Genomic DNA, 17,046 nt, shown 5'->3' with positions numbered 1-17,046 from the left:
CATTGCAGGGGGAAAATCTAATGATGATCTGATTTTGTTTCCCTTATAAATAAGTCATTTTCTTAAAGGCTCAAATAATTTTTTAAAAAGTTACTCGCAAGTTGAGTAATTTTACTAGAATATATTTTAGCATTGGTTGTTCTGAATCAACATTCAGAGTATGCTCTTTCAATATATACTTTTTTTAATTTTAATTTTAGGAAATACCAGTGTATTTCCTTTGTCCTCTTTCTTTGGCTTTCTTTTTTTCTTTCCTTTTTTTCTTTTTTCCCCACAGGGAAAGATTCTCCCTGAGCTAACATCTGTTGCCAATCTTCCTCTTTTTTTTTCCCTCCCCAAAGACCCAGTGCATAGTTGTATATCCTAGTTTCCTAGTTGTAAGACCTTCTAGTTCTTCTATGTGAGCCGCCACCACAGCATGGCAACTGGCAGCCTGGTGGGGTGGTTCTGTGACTGGGAAACAAACCCAGGGCCACCGAAGTGGTGAGCACTGAACTTTAACCACTAGGCCATCAGGGCTGGCTCTGGTTTTCTTTTTCAAGGTCTCTTATTACTCATATGTTACATCGTCTTTGTCTTCAATTTGTCACTTACTATTGAATCTTTGTATCTTTTTACCTCTTTGAGAATTTTAAATGTTTTCCTTCATTTTACCCTCTCTTTCTCTTAGAGAATTATTCATTATGTTTATTTATCTTCTGTTTCTTCTAGTTTAGTCTTCATTTCTGAAGTAATTTATTCTTTTATTTCCAATTATTTTTGTAATACCTAATTCATGAATTTTCCCATTCTTGTTTTGTTCTTTCATTTCTTGTTTCAAGTCATGTCATTATTTCCTTAAGGTTTCTGAATTTTCTTTGAAATAGAAGGTTACTATTTTGATCTGTTTTTAAAGCATTTGTTTCTAATCCGTTTTCATTGTCTATAAGCATGTTATTTGCTCCTTTTTAAAGTAATAACTTTTTATAGGATTTGATTTTGGTATTTTCTCTTGCTCATCATCATTTATTTGTGTCTTGATCTTTTAGAAGGAGGTATGATCCAAGGTTGCTTTTCTAACTTAACATAGCTCCTTTTTAAAAAGAAAACATTGGCATGAGTGTGTACAAGTGTGGTGTTTAAAAATATAATGGCTTGGGCCGGCCCCGTGGCTTAGCAGTTAAGTGCGCGTGCTCCGCTGCTGGCGGCCCGGGTTCGGATCCCGGGCGCGCACCGACGCACCGCTTCTCCCGCCATGCTGAGGCCGGGTCCCACATGCAGCAACTAGAAGGATGTGCAGCTGTGACATACAACTATCTACTGGGGCTTTGGGGGGAAAATAAATAAATAAATAAAATCTTTAAAAAAAAATATATAATGGCTTGTTTTCTGAAGTTTATTGGCTCTCTCTCCCTCCTCTCTGTTTGTCTGAACCCTCTCTTTTCTATGTCTCCATTGTCCTTGTTCTGATCAATTTTGATTCTGCTCTCAGGAGTTTCTCTTCAGTATGAAGCTCTGTCCTGGAAGGATGTTCTAGTGAGTCGTATTGAAAGTTCGCAGGGGCTAGACTGTGCTGGCTCCTTCATCCGTACGTGGACCTCTTGTGCCCATCTACTGTTGAGATAGAACAGATCCTTCTCATTTCAGCGGCCGTTCTTACATAGATCTGCCGCGCTTTCTCATAAGTACTCACTGGCTTTGGGGGGTTCTGCTGCTCTGAGGTCCAGCACATACCTCATCGTTTCACTCTATTTCCCTGCACAGAGGCTGATACCACACAGGTCTTAGAGCTCATTCGCTTGTATTTGGAGGTCCGTGGAAATGCCTTGGCATCTAGTTATGTTATAAATGTTGTCTACAGGTTTTTTGTTTGGCTGTCTGGTTCTGTTTGTATTTGAAGATTTAGAGAAATTAAAAAACTATATCACTGCTGCCAACACTTCTCAGAATTGTCATTTTATTTTGTATGAGGATACATATACGTATGTATTTTTTTCATCAGTAAGGAGATATCTATTGAATGGCCTATGGCCTTTTCTTATAGATACTGAGGATATAGTTGTGAGCAAAACAGAGTTCCTGCCCTCAAGAAGCATACATTATAATGGTAGAAGACAAGCGTGAAACATGTGCACCAATAAACAAGTGAGAAAATGGCAGGAATAAGTAAGTTCTATGAGAAAGATAAAACAAGGTAATATGCATCTATTCTTTAGTCCATTTGAACACATATAATATATAATAATATTATATAATGTATAATCATATGTAATTATATATATTAAATTATATATATATAAAATTTGAATAGTACTTTCCAAATTACAGAGCATGTTTCCATATCATTCTTTTACCCTGACTTTTTTTTTCCTTTTGGTGAGGAAGATTATCCCTGAGCTAACATCTGTGCCAATCTTCCTCTATTTTGTGTGTGGGATGCTGCCACAGCATGGCTTGATGAGTGGTTGTAGGCTACACCTGGGATCTGAACCCACGAATCCCGGGCCACCGAAGCAAGGAGCGCAAACTTCACCACCGTGCCACCGGGCCGGCCCCCCTTTTATCCTGACTTTTAATCTCATGAATAAATGGGATAGATTTATTTCACATGTAACGGGAGAGATTTCAGGCTCAATAATTATAAGTGACATCTAGTACTTTTAAAGCCAGAGCTTAAACTGGCATCTTTTGAATCCAAATCTGTTCCTCTTTAATTTAATATTCTGTGTTTTTTCATACCACATCACACAAAACACTGTGCTGGGGGCTGGGGATGATACATTTTCAGCCCAAGGAATTAACATTCCATTAGAGATGATAAGATATAGGCTAACTGGTGTTAAGTGTGTGGGGAGAGGCCTAAATGAAGTTCTGTGGGTGTGAGCAAAGGATGAGATCTCTCTGTGGTGGAGAGTACTGGGGGAGCCTTGATGAGGGAAGTGGCATTTGAGTCACTCTTGCATATAGAGAGACTGAGGAAATACTAGTTGGAAAGAACCATGTGGACACAAACACGTAGGGATGCACTCTGTAGTTGGAGGATAGAGGGAGTTCATTCATCGGTTCACTTTTTTCTTCGTATACTCATTCAATGAACTTTTAAGCTACTGTGTGCCAGGCACTGTGCCAGGGCAGAAATACAAAGACAGATCAGAAAGGAGCCCAGTCTAGTGAGAGAGATGACTGCTCTCCAGCCTGATACAAAAATGAGGCCTAAAGGATTGCATCTTCATTCACTTGCAGCCTCCGACAGAGGTGAGCAGCCAGGAGATGGGGAGCAAAGAAATTTAGAGCTGGGATTTCAAGCCACTCTCTTGGCAGGCTTCTTGGTGTTCCTGACCTTGACAAAATCAGTTTGCTTGGAGCATATTATGCATGAAAAGCAGTGGTGGGGAAAAGACTAGAAAAGTATGCTTAGAGTTAGATTGTAGCCAACTTTAAATGTCATGATGAAGAATTTATTTTTAGGTAGTAGAAAGATCTTAAGAGTTTTTGATGAGAAGACTGGCCTGAGATGCCAGTGCAGTATGATGGAAACAGCACCACCGTGACTTTAGCTGGACAAGGGTTCAAACATCAGCTCCACCACGTTCTGAAAGTGTGACACACTGGAGACTGTAGTTAAGCACTATGAGCTTTATTTTCCTGATCTGTAAAAATGGGTACTGATTCATTTATTTATTCACTGACTCCATTTATTTATTCATTCACTTTTTAATTCAACTAATATTTAATAATTACTCACTATGTTCTAGAGCTGCACTGTTCAACCCGGTAGCCACTAGCCCATGGGCCACTGAGCACTAGAAACATGGACCATCTGAATTGAGATGTGCTGTAAGTGTGAAATACACACCTGATTTCAAAGACTCAGTATGAGAAAAAGATACATTAATAATTTTTATGTTGAACACGTGTGGAAAGGAAAGTGGTCTGGATATATTGGGCTAAATAAAATGTATTTTTTAAAATTAATTTCACAGGTTCTTTTTATTTTTTAATATGACTATTAGAAAATTATATATGGCCATATTTGTGGCTTATCCTATATACTATAGGACAGTGCTGTTCTAGATACTGGGCATACAGTACTGAAGAATTTAGTGGTAGGAGACAGAAAAAATAAGTAAATTTAAATATCTAAACCATGCGATTTTAGAATGTGAAATAAGTGAAGATATGAAGGATGTAAAAGACGGACATGCGATGGAGAGGGACTCAGGCTTGAATCGGGAATGGGGGAAAAGAATATAAAAGTGGGTTGAGAGAGAGAGAGAAGTTGATAGTTTGGGGCTATAATTTGGAGGACAAGGTGGCAGGATTCAGGGATGCATTGGATTTAAGAGATGGGGGAAAAGGAAAGAGGAGTAAATCCTAAGACTATCTTAGGGTTATAATGTGAGCTAAGTATGTTAAAGTATAAAAGGCACCTAATACAATGTTGGGTACATATGACTCTCAGAAAATGGCAGCCTGGGGCCAGCCCAGTGGGGCAGTGGTTAAGTTTGCCTGCTCCGCTTTGGCGGTCCGGGATTTGCGGGTTCGGATCTCGGGCGCAGACTGCCACTGCACTCATCAGCCATGCTTTGGCAGTGTCCCACATACAAAATAGAGGATGATGGGCACAGATGTTAGCTCAGGGCCGATCTTCCTCACCATAAAAAGAAAATGGCAGCTGTGCTCATACTGTGGAGTCTGAGGGTGTGGATGATGGTGGTGAATAGTGCTGCTCTGGAGGAAATCTCTCAGACATGGATGCCATTCCAATTTGAAGGCTGCCTCATCTCTATCCAATTTTAAAGTGATGTCTCCAACAGGAAACAACTTTTTGTTTGGTAGTTTTTGAGATTTTTCATGGCTTTTAGACTTCTGTCTTCCTCTCTTCCCATCTGCCTCTTGCACTGCCTTTGTTCTCCCTGGCACATCTATTTACTTGGAGCATTTTTGTTAGCCACTTCTCTTTGTTAGTGGAGCTTGTCTACCTTATGTATTTGTGCTCTCTCAGGAGCTCTGGCTACTTTCTCCATTTTGGGGTCTTGTAAGTACTGTTACTGTCTGTTTGAATATGTCTTCAGTGACTGAAAGCAAACCAGTGTCTTCCAAATACCAAAGGCACGCAGAGAATTCTACATCCCTCTTAAGTATAAATCTTCATTTTCTCTTTCCTTCATTGTCAAAATGACCATTTCCCCCAATACTGTGGAAATGGAGGCTTTTCATCCACTGAATGGATGGTTTTTATCCAAGTGACAGGATATCTATTTCTCTAGATAACAGTGGAAAATTAACGCTCATGCCAGCTTTAATGTAGACTCTGCAGATGTAGACACTGCAGCTTCTCCATAAGATATCTAAACACCACCCACCTTCCTAGCCAGCAGGACACATCCTTTTCATGTGGGCAAACTCACATTATAACATGTCATTGCCACTATATCCATTTCAGTATTGACTATGAACTTTATGCCAATGGACCTTTTCCTGAGACAAAGCAATCATGTTGATAAGAGAGCAAGAGAGAGGTTATTTTATGTGGAAAACAGACTTACATGACCGAGTTACAACTGGTTAATGGATGGCCACTTCAAGTCATTCATTCAGCAACCATTTATTTCATGCTTGAGTCTCTCCTATGTATCCAGACCTATGGCAAGTGCTGGAGATGGGGGTTGGGGGAAGGATAGTTGCTAAAGTTCTTGTCTCCGAGATGTTTTTGAAGAGAAATCCTAAAAAACACTAATAAAACAATTAAAGGACAAGACTCAATCAAAACACATGGCACAGATGTTAAGGACTGGGAGAAGTCAGCGACAAAGTTGTGGATGAAGTTCGCAGAAGTCCTAAAAAGACTCCTGGATAAAATGGACCCTGACATCTGGATGTAATTTGAATAGGTTGGGAGGAGAGAGAACAGCATGACCTAAATGGCGTGGACCAGGTTGCGTGAGAGAGAACAGTGGAAGACAAGATTGCTCAGGACCCTGCAGTGAGACAGGAAGCATGACTTCTAGGTCTTTAGGTTCCAGTAAAGTGGGAGAGAAGGAAAAGAGACTTCTTTTCTGCTTACTGCATCTTTTCAAAGTTAAATACCAGACTGTAAGCAACAATATGCGTAACACTGGAAATAGTTGCACTTATTAGACATTTCATCTTATTACAGGGAATGTACTAAGAGCTACAGTTATTTTTATCTGTAGCAGGGGGTGTTAGATTGCTCTTGCCTTAGGTGGAGCTTCACAGCAGCTGCAGGTAGAGTTCCATTATAGCCACAAAATGTCATTAACCAAAGGGACACCAGTGATCAGAATTCCAAGGATGGCCAGCTAGTGCTCAGAGGAATTCCATACACTACAAAGGAACCTACATGAACAAAATAATTCTCATTATTTTATCCTTTCTCAATGGGTTTGCCTCCAAGCAGAAGATGCTTAGAAAAAGAAGTTATGCTTCAAATGTCAGTATTTCTTTGGACTTTTGAAATTACTTAAATGCATCTCTTAGGCTTTTTTTCTGTAACAGCTTTATTGAGATATAATTCATATATCATGCAAGTCATCTGTTTAAATTGTACGATTCAAGGGTTTTTCGTTTATGCACAAAGTTGTGTAACTATCACCACAATAAACTGTAGAACATTGTCATCACCAAAAAGAAACCCTGTACCCATGAGCAGTTGCTCCCATTTTCCCTCCCCTCTCCCTCCTGGCTCTCCTGCTCCTAGAGAATCACTCATCTACTTTCTGTCTTTGTAGCTTTTCCTATTATGAAAATTTCATTTAAACAGGATTATGCAATATAAGGTCTTTAGTGATTGGCTTCTTTCACTTAGCATAATGTTTTTGAGGTTCATCTGTGTTGTAGCATGTACCAGTACTTTATTCTTTTCATTGCTGATAATATGCCATTATGTGGATATAGCACATTTTATTTATCTGTTCTACAGTTGATGGACATATGGGTTGTTTCCACTTCGGAGCTATTATGAAGTATACTGCTATGAATATTTATGTACAAGTTTTTATGTGGATGTATATTTTTATTTCTCTTGAATAAAATATACATTTGATTCTCATTTTTCACAGTAGTTATATTCTATAAAGTCACCAGCTCTGCATTAACAAATACTGAGCCATTGCTCCTAGGGGAAATACAGCATTAAGTTTCTACTAGCCTCTAATCACAAGACTTTCATCAACTGATCAATACATAAGCTTGTTTTATGTGTGTTTCTATTTAAAGATGCCTTGTTTAAGATATATTTCTTACAAATAATTGATTATATGTAGTATTTCCTTATAATGAAATGCTAGCTGAGAAGTGTTTAACATTTTCCTGACTCTGGGTAATATAGTAAATTTAATTGGCTTTTAGCCTCGTAACAAGGCTGTCCATTATGCCTTTTCTATCAGTTGTTATCTCAGGCATCCACAAATACAGCCACTTTTCCATCTTTTTCATAGCTTCATCATGCCCTATATGTTGAGTGGTCTCACATACACATCAGCAAATTTCCTCTTCCTTATCTGGATGTACGGTATTGTTGATTGATTGACATTGAACTCAGAGGGAATGTCATTGTTACTCATGCCTGAATGAAGCTGATTTAACACATGTATTTTTTTTCTAAAGCACACCATGATCTTCTTGTGCTTTGAAACACTAGACAGCACTTCAGCATTACCCTTGGGGGTCATTTTAAGCAGCATAATCACCAACAAAAAGATAAAAATGCAAAAATAAGTGGCACTAAATAGACTGTGAAAAGAACACTTGTTTTGCAGTGTGAGAGGTGAAACAAACCAGAGCATCACCTTGCTCAGCCTCAGCTGGGAACGAGCGTGTCACATGACTCAAATTTTTTGCCACTCCACCCGTGTCCATGAATGACCACAAAAATTCCATAGGTATTGATTTGGGGGTTACAAATAAATATTTGTAGGTAGGTAAATTTGCAAATACATATGTGTGAATACTGAAGATTGACTGTAACTAGAATGGAATTGCTGGGTCATATGGTAACTCTATGTCTAAACTTTTGTGGAACTGCCAGGTGGTTTTCCAATGTGGCCGTACCATTTTACATTCTCACTAGCAGTATGTGAGGGTTCCTAACTAATGCTTTTCATTACCCGTGTTTTTCATTTTAGCCATCCTAGTGGTTGTGAAGTGGTATATCGTTGTGGTTTGATTTGCATTTTCATGATGGTTAATGATGTCAAGCATATTTTAATGTTGTTGTTGGCCATTTGTCTATCTTCTTTGTGGAAATATCTATTCAGACCCTTTGCAATTTTTAAAATTTGGGTAATTTTTAATAAAAATATTTGGAGACTTCAATACCACACTTTCAATAATGAATAGAATGACTGGGCAAAAGATTAGTAAGGAAATCAAAGAAAAGAGAAGATGTAAAAACAACTAGACCTAACAGACATCTATAGAATTGTCTCGTTCTCCCTTCAGTTCTTTCATTTTTAACTTCATGTATTTTTTAACTCTGTGGTTATGTGCATGTATGTATGTAATCGTTGTGTCTTCCTGATGGCTTGGCACTTTAATCAGTATAAAATGTCCCTCTTTATCTCTAGTAATCATTTTTGTTTTAAAGCTTTATTTTGTCTGATATTAGTATAGCTGCTACAGTTTTCTTATGGATGCCGTTTGCCTAATATATCTTTTCATCCTTCTGCTTTCACGCATTTGTATCATTGAATCTAAAGTGTGTCTCCTCCAGAGAACATATGGATTGGTCATGCTTTCCTTTTTATCCAGTCTTACCATCTCTATGTTTTCATTAGATGGTATAATCCTTCACACTTTGTGTTATTATTGTTATAGTTGGATTTATGTCTACCATTTTACTTTTTATTATTCTATATGAGTCATATCTTTTTTCTTCTTTTATTTCTCCGTACCACTTTGGTTTGCATTAAGAGAATATTTTATACTACAACACTTTAATTCCTTTATTGATTTTTCACTATATTATTTTGAATTATTTCTTTGGTAGTTGCTCTAAGGCTTACCATATACATCTCAACTTATCGGAATCTACTTAAGATTTATACTAACAATTTTAGCCAGATATAGAAATGTTGCTCCTGTATAGCTGTCTTATCTCTTCCCTCTTTTTGTGCTATTATTGTTATAGACATTAGAGCTATGTATGTTATAAACCCAACAATATATTGTTATAATTGTTACTTTATGTAATTTTATTTCTCTTAAAGAAGCTGAGAAAAGGAATGCGAGCAGGATATATTTTAATGTTTGTTATATTAGACTTCTGATTGACCTTATCTGGTTCTCATTATTTGTTCCTGTGGATTTGAGAATTATAGTGTGGTGTTATTTTCTTCCTCCAGTACAGCTTTGCTCCCACCTACATCTTTTGTGCTATTATTGTCAAATACATTATATTTATATATGTTATTGGCCTTACTATAAAAAAATAGATATCTTGTAAATATATTTTTAAAATTAGTTAAGAGAAAAAAGAAGAAACCTACATTTATCTGTCTTTTATAATTACATAATTACCTTTACTGGTGGTTTTTTTCTTAAATGAGGATTTGACTTGTCTGATATCACTTGCTTTCAGACTAAAGAGCTTCCTTGAGTATTTCTTGTGAGGTGAGTCTGCTAGTAAAAAATTCTGCTTTTAAAAAATCTTTAAATGTTTTTATTTCACCTTAGTTTTTGAAAGATAGTTTTGCTGGATGCAAGATTCTTGGTTGATAGGTTTTTCTTTCAGCACTGTGAGAACACCGTCCTGCTGACTTTGGCCTCCATTGTTTCTGATGAGAAGTCAGCTGTTAATCTTATTGTGGTTCCCTTGTATGTGATGAGTTGTTTTCTGCTGCTTCAAAGTTTTCCCTTTGAGCCTTTCAGCATTTTTACTGTGATCTGTTTGGGTGTAGATCATTTTGTGGATATCCTACTTGAATTTTGTTTCCTTTTTGAATGTGTAGATGAATGTTTTTCTTCAAATTTGGGAAGTTTTCAGTCATTATTTCCTTGAGTATTTTTTATGCTTCTTTCTTTCTTCCCTTCTGGTACTCTCATTTTATGCATATGTTGGTGTACTTAATAGTGTCCCACATTTCTGTGAGGATCTTTTCAATTTTGTTTATCCTGTTTCCTCTCTGTTCTTTGAATTGTATAATCTCTATTGATCTATCTTCAAGTTCACTGATTCTTTCTTCTGCAATTTCAAATCCACTGCCAAGCCCCTCTAGTGAATTTTTTATTTCAGTTATTTTACTTTTTAACTGCATAATTTCCTTTTGATTCTTTTTTATGATTTCTATTTTTTTATTGATATTCTCTAGTTTATAACACATTGTCATCACACATTCCCTTACTTCTTTAAGCACGATTTCCTTTACTTTGAACACTTTTGTAATTGTTTGAAATCTTTGATGTTGTTTTGAAGTCTTTGCTAGTTAAATGTAAGAGCAGAGCCCTCTTTTTTTTTTTCCCCCTATGTATAGGTTATACTTTCCTGGAATTTTTTTGCATGTTTTGTAATTTTTACTGTTGTTGAAAACTGGATATTTTAGGTAATATATTGTAGCAGTGCCGGATACTGATTCTCCTACCTTCCAGAGGTTGCTTTGTTTACTTATTTATTTCTCCAATGTCTTGGCTAGACTATTTTAATAATGTCTATTTTCCCCATGAAGTGCAGCTACTAATGTCACTGCTCAGAGGCACAGTCTTAGGAATGTACACAATGACCTGGGATGATAGTGGTTTTTGCAGGAGTCCCTTTGTCTCTTTCTCTGATTTTCTCTGTTAAGCTGCCTGCCTTGGCTGGAATCTTACTCAGCTTTTAGGCTCTACTAATTGCTGGATGATTGCTCTGTTGTTTTTGCCAATGCTCTGGGTTATAAATACTCCACAGTCTGATCCAATTAAATTTAGTCCCTTTTGTTGGGTTAGTTTTTGAATCAAGCCTTCAAAGTTTGTTCTTACTCCAGAAAGGCTCTCCTTAGCTGTCTCTTTTCCTGGTTCTCACTGGTAAACTAGCTGGCCTATGGTTTATCTTGTTGCTCTAATGGAGTTATCAGCTTTCTCTTAATTGCTTACCACCAAAATAGCCATCATTTTTGAGAGCACCTTTACACTTAAATCTTCCCACACTCTATTTCAAATAAAGTCAGTTCCTTTGGGGAGAGTTTAGGATCTTTCTGTTCTTATGTACTCCCTCTTTCCTCTTTGTTCTAATGGAAAAATCTCTGAGCCACTGCTTCAGACCAGAAACAAGGGCAGTGGCCTGCCTCTTTCAGAGTGACAGCCTGCTGTATTAGCTGGGCAGAGGTGACACCCTCTAGTCTTCTCCTTGTCTCTCCTGGCATGAGACTTCTGTCCTACAAGTGAACTGGGGCATGGGCAATCAGGGTCCCAATATTCTTGGCCTCCTGTGCCTGGGATAGAGCCTCTATCCTATGAATGAGGGTGGGTGGAAGAACAGAGTACCTGATATCTTGGCTACATTTCCAGGAATTTAGCTTCTGCATCTTGGAGGTGAAGGGGACGTGATAAGTGCTGGTGGCCTGCCCCTCCTTATATCTTTTAATTGGGAATTGATGGGAGAGGGAGCTCTATTTTCTTGACCCACCCAACCAGGGTGGAGCTTTCTTCATGCTGACCTGGGGGATTGGTAGGGAGGGAGAGAGTTGTGGCTGATGTGCCATAGACTCTCTGTGTTCTTACTGAGATTTAGTGTATTTTCTTGAATAAATATTTCTTAATTTTGTTTACTCTTAGGATAATTTCCAGAAACTTTAAAGAATTGTTTGTTTTTTTTAAAAAATATTTTTCACCAGTTATGATTGTTTTGCTGGGGAGCAGTTATACAGAATTCCTCACTCTGACATTATGGAAGTGAAAATCTCTCTTTTAGGCTTTTTACATTGACATAAAGTAAAGAGAATGAGGCAGTTACCTGAATTAAGTAAAAAAAAAATATATCCTTATAAAAAAAGAGAAAGGTCTTTGGGACTAGATTTCTGGCCAGAGTCATCTAGGCTTTTGTATCTTTATTGGATTCTTCTGAAAACTTTTAATTTTGCAAAATTCTTTGACTAAACAGCCTTAGGATACTCCACAAACTTTTTCCTTCCGGCACTGTGGACATTGCGCTGAAAAAGTCTAACTGAATTTTTGCCTCCAGTTTGAAACCCATATTTTAAGACAATTTAAGACAAATGAAGGTTGCCCCTTCATTTACTTGATAGCTTGGGCCCATTCTCAATTCTTTAGGCCAGAAACTTTGAATGTATTTTTATTGAGGTCAGTTCATCAAACTTCATGGAGTTTTTATCCTGTACCGTTTATCAATATTGCTCTGAGTGCAGAAGGAGACTGTAGTAAAGATGATATGATCCGTAGTTGCAAGGAGCCTTTAATTTGGGATTTAGATAGCTGAGAATACACAATTAAATTCCAGCACTTGGCAGGCACTTGGTTAATATTGAGCTTTTTTCTGGGGAGTTGTGTCTGCATCAGGGTCATTAGAACAGTTAGAGTTTGTGGTACTTACAATTGCATCATGTGAGTTACATTGGCTCCTTTAGTAAAATATCCCATAAAGCATGTCCTGCTTGCCTCAAAAGCTGCCTAACTTTTCAGAGCATCATAGTCCGTCTATGTCAGGTACCTAAACTTTCTTGGTCCCTCTTCTACAATTATGGCATACTACATTCCGTGATATTTTCTTGCATAACACTTGGTTCTCCTCTTCTATTATTCTTTAATTCTTCTATATGATATGAAGGAGATTGTGCAGGAGAGCAGAAATCTAGGAATTTATATTAACACTATCATGAAACTAACATAAATATTGGGAAAATGTTCCCCTACTTGAACTCTCAAGTTAGTTAATAAATTATTGAACCTCTGGTTCTTTTTCTGGCCATCTTCCTGTGAGACTGAAGGATATTGGCTTACAATTGATCTCCTTGCCTTACTTATCTCCTCTTTTGACTTTTACGTCATGCAAATTATTAACGCCACAAACTAATATGAGCTGAATTCATTCATTAAACATCTGCAGGTCCCCCTGTGTGGCAAGCACTGTGTTTGTGCTGGGCTTCAATATCAATGAGATGATTTTCTTGACCTTGAAGGAATTTTGAAGGCTCATAAGGTGATTAAATATGAAGCAAATAAATGTAATAATTGGGTATGCTATCGTTCAAGAAGTATGTACAGAAAACATACAGGACTCTAAAGCTGGTGCCACTTCTGCAGTACAGTAGAGGAGGGAGGCAGAAGAAGCTTCACCTCAAGGAAGTGATTATAAACTGAGTCATGAAGACAGATTCTGCAAAGACCGGATTAGACAAGAAGTGATGAGGGAGGGCGTTCAGGCATGAGAAAGGCTTGAAGATGAAAATCCACACAAATAGGCTTAATTTACATGAATGGTCTTTTTCCTTACAATTGTGAGAGTGTGAGTCCAATAGGAGACTCTTATTTCCTTGATTATAATACTTTCCTTGTATTTTCTGTCTGCCTTCTCCAATTCTCCTGGTCCCAACCTTCTTGATAACGGGGAGCAGACTTATATTCATCTAATACAGCATCTTACATATTTAGTAGTTCCTTAAATATGTGTTGAATGAATGAATACCATAAATCCATTGATCATTATCAGTTTAAGGGAGTTCTTTGCCCTAGAAACTAGTTCTGAGTACACTTCGTATAGTGACGCCAGCCCCTGTGTCTGGGCTTCCAGTCTTTCTGTAAAAACATGTGTATGTTAGAGCTCCAGGGAGAGGGGACTGGGCGTGGCCAGTGCTTTTGCTGGAAGTGGCAGAAGGGATGCACAGATTCTAAATAGATGTAGATTGTGAGTTAAACTTTGCCTTATGATCTCTTGCCTAATTTTAAGAAAAATTATGTGCTTTGAACTATATCACACATAAGTCAGTGAAAAGTGTATAATTCAAGCATCCTCTTTCACCTTGACAACTTTCCTTATTTTTTTTAGTGTAGGACTCATATCCTCTAACAGGTAGTGGGAAAGTACCAGCCTGGGTCTGTCAGACATTCTGAGCTATCTGCTCCTCGGGACCGGGCTCCAGTCACGAGGAGCGACTCCCTGATTTGTCATCTGCTGGTTCTCCTGGGCTCTACCGCCCCCACGGGCTCTGTGGTATCTCTTAGGCTTAGTTAGAGGTGGGTGAGGGGAGCCAACTCTGCCCTTTACTGCCTGGCCCAGGTGGTCTCCACAGTGTGCCACACGAAGGTGTAAAAGTGTTTATTTTATTTCTTTCTTTACTGAGGAAAAAACTCGAAGCACCTCGACCTTTAACCCTCAGCAAGGTACACTCAGTGGACACAGCCTCAGTGCCTGCCCAGGTGTCCTGCCCTAAGTTTTGTCCCTCTCCAGGAGAGGACCATTGGGCAAGCCCTCCTCTCTCCATAGGATCCATTTCCTCTCACTGACCCCTCCCCCAGCGCTGGGCAGCACACTTCCTCAAATCTCACTCGTTAACCATGATAAAGGGGTGGGTGGCACTGAAATTGAATATTCTAAAGTCAAGAGAATAAATGACAGTAGGTGGGGCTTTGTAACTCCAAATTGCATAGAGTCCCTTTTGAAGTCTCTCCCTTGTCCCCACCCCTGAACTGCAGGCCAGCCTCCTGGAGCACGTGCTCACACACACACACCACTTCTCCCAGGCACGAGGGCTAATTATCAGAGATATGACAGACTAATGCCATAAGGAGGAAGGAGTTAGTTTTCTAACTGTCACATCATTTGCAAGGCAACACTCTCTTCAGCAGTCTAGACATTTTATTATTATGCAGAAAAATATCTAATTCCCTTTCTCCATCCCATCCCCACTCTCCTCCTCATCCTCATGCCATTTTAAATTGCACTCTTTGGGCCTGCTAGGAATGAGAGAAGGGGCTATTTCCAGGCCAGATCCTCATCCAAGGCTGCTCTTTAACAAAGAGATGCTTTGCTGTTGCTGCTCCATTAAGGAGCAGATGAGCTCCTTATCTGGGAGTCCACTGTACCTTCAATTTCTAACTAGGCAGGAGGGGAGCCAGTGAATTAATCTTCCCCTTGCATAATATAGGTAACTGATGATCTGTGTGCACAATAGCCAGGTCACATGGTCTGACAAAGGATTTATTTTTTCTGAATCATGATTCATTTTCATTAAGTCTTACAAAAGAATAAAAATCAAGCTGGATTGAAGTATTTTGTGTGGCATTTAACTAATCACCTTTCCTGAAGAAAAGGAAAATTACACAAACTCTCCTCAAAAATTCAGCCAGCATGGTCATCATAGCTTTTTGATATATACTCTAGTTAATTATGAAAAATGTTCACTTCCTTAAAAAAATTAAAAAGAAAAAAACCTTGAGCATGTGGCCGTGTATCCTGGTGAGGCAAAAATTGGTCAAAGGCAGAGCTGAATGGCAAATGACAATTTCTGCTAAATAATTCAGGCCATCTGAATGCTGATATTTTACTTACTTTAATGAGTATAATGGGTGCCGTTCGAGGATATTTTCCTCATGGTGCCAGATCTAATGTGCTCTCACCTAATGTGGGCCCCGTTTTTCTCCAGGTAACTCATCTCTGCCCATTTGTCCTGTAGTCCTGGTGCCTGGCAGAAGTAGCCACTAAATAAATGTCGGTTGAAGTCCGTCACTGAGTACATCTTGATGATTATCGTGAAGGAAGAAAGAGATGGCAGAACAAAAACTAGACATTTCAATACGAAAGTGCTAAATCTCATTTAACAAAGGAAACTTAGGATTGGAGTTCTCTCTAATGTCATCTTTTCCTCTCTCCCCTCACAGGGAAGCGATGCTGATATGGTGGATAAGAACAAATGTTGCACACTCTGTAACATGTCTTTTACCTCAGCGGTGGTGGCTGACTCACATTATCAAGGCAAAATCCATGCCAAAAGGTTAAAACTGTTGCTAGGAGAGACGACGCCATTAAAGCCCACAGGTACGTGTGCGAACGAGAGTGGTGGGGAGAGCCCAGCACTGCGCCTGTCCTCTTAATCCTGCTCCTTCTGCAGAGGCGGCTGCCAGAATCTGAGCCGAATGGTAGATGTCCTTCACAACCTGAAGGGATGGGCAGGGATCCCAGCAGCCCTTGCTGTCGTAAGACCATGAAGTCCAATTGCAGGTGCTCGTTCTCCCAACCCAGCTCCTCAGAGTGGTCGTTCAGCAGCTACATCTTCTGACAGGCCGTGTGCATCCCGCAAGAGCTTGTCTATCACATCTGTTGCATGTTATGTAAGATATCATATCTATTATGTAATGAACACTTCTTCCCTAACTTCAGCTGGAATCAGTATGGGTAATGGAGAGGGTACAGTGTATGAGGGGCAGATTCCCTGCCTGCGTCTGTGTAATGCAAATATCATCCTCTTCTTATCTTGGTGGGGTGAGGGGGATGATAACTATAGTTTTCAAAAACACTTTCATTTGCAGATAACTGAATTGTTTTTTTTTATGAGATGACATTCCTATCATTTTTGTAGGGAATCCTGTCATTCAAGCCTATTAACTTTCACAATAAAAAGCTTAAATATTGATAATAGATCATTTGACCTTCTACTTGCTTAACTAAAAATATTCTTTAGAAGGCTATCAAATCATGAAACTAAAATACTATTATTATGTAATCAAGATAGACTATTTGGACAAGGTTTACATTGTGGCAAAGATATTACTGGATTGGGTTATAACCCCAAGAAGTTGTGGGTATATTTCATGATGTCTACTCTTTCAGTGCAATTAAAATTTAGCAGTGCATTTTATCTTGCTGTCTAATGATTACTGCATAAATCGTGGGTGTAATTATTTTTTAAATGGTATTTTGGAAATTGGAGAGAATCTAAAACAATACTTGCCTTTATCCTCACCAGTGTTTTTCTCAAGAAAAATATCTTCTTTTTTCTAGAGAATAGCGAAGAATCTTTTCACTTAATTTTTTTCAACTTAGATTAACTAAAGAATATTGTTTTTGCAAAGGTGGCTATGACATTCAAACGTAGGATGGGGTTGTGAAGCACATGA

The 17,046-nt window shown here is 38.5% G+C and overlaps 1 protein-coding gene across 3 annotated transcripts in view; it reads left to right on the top strand.

The window, feature by feature from the left end:
- The window catches only part of ZMAT4 (zinc finger matrin-type 4), a 326,969-nt gene that overhangs the window by 172,080 nt on the left and 137,843 nt on the right, over window positions 1-17,046 (top strand). For all 3 annotated transcript variants that reach the window (XM_058525273.1, XM_058525274.1, XM_058525275.1), the window contains one exon: window positions 15,811-15,967. In XM_058525273.1, the coding sequence (XP_058381256.1) occupies window positions 15,811-15,967 (157 nt within the window). The remainder of the gene's footprint in view (window positions 1-15,810; window positions 15,968-17,046) is intronic.

Source organism: Diceros bicornis, chromosome 29 (assembly GCF_020826845.1).
Source record: "Diceros bicornis minor isolate mBicDic1 chromosome 29, mDicBic1.mat.cur, whole genome shotgun sequence".
NCBI lineage: Eukaryota > Metazoa > Chordata > Mammalia > Perissodactyla > Rhinocerotidae > Diceros > Diceros bicornis.
The sequence above is the reverse complement of the archived record's forward strand: the minus strand, read 5'-3'. Positions and strand labels throughout refer to the sequence as shown.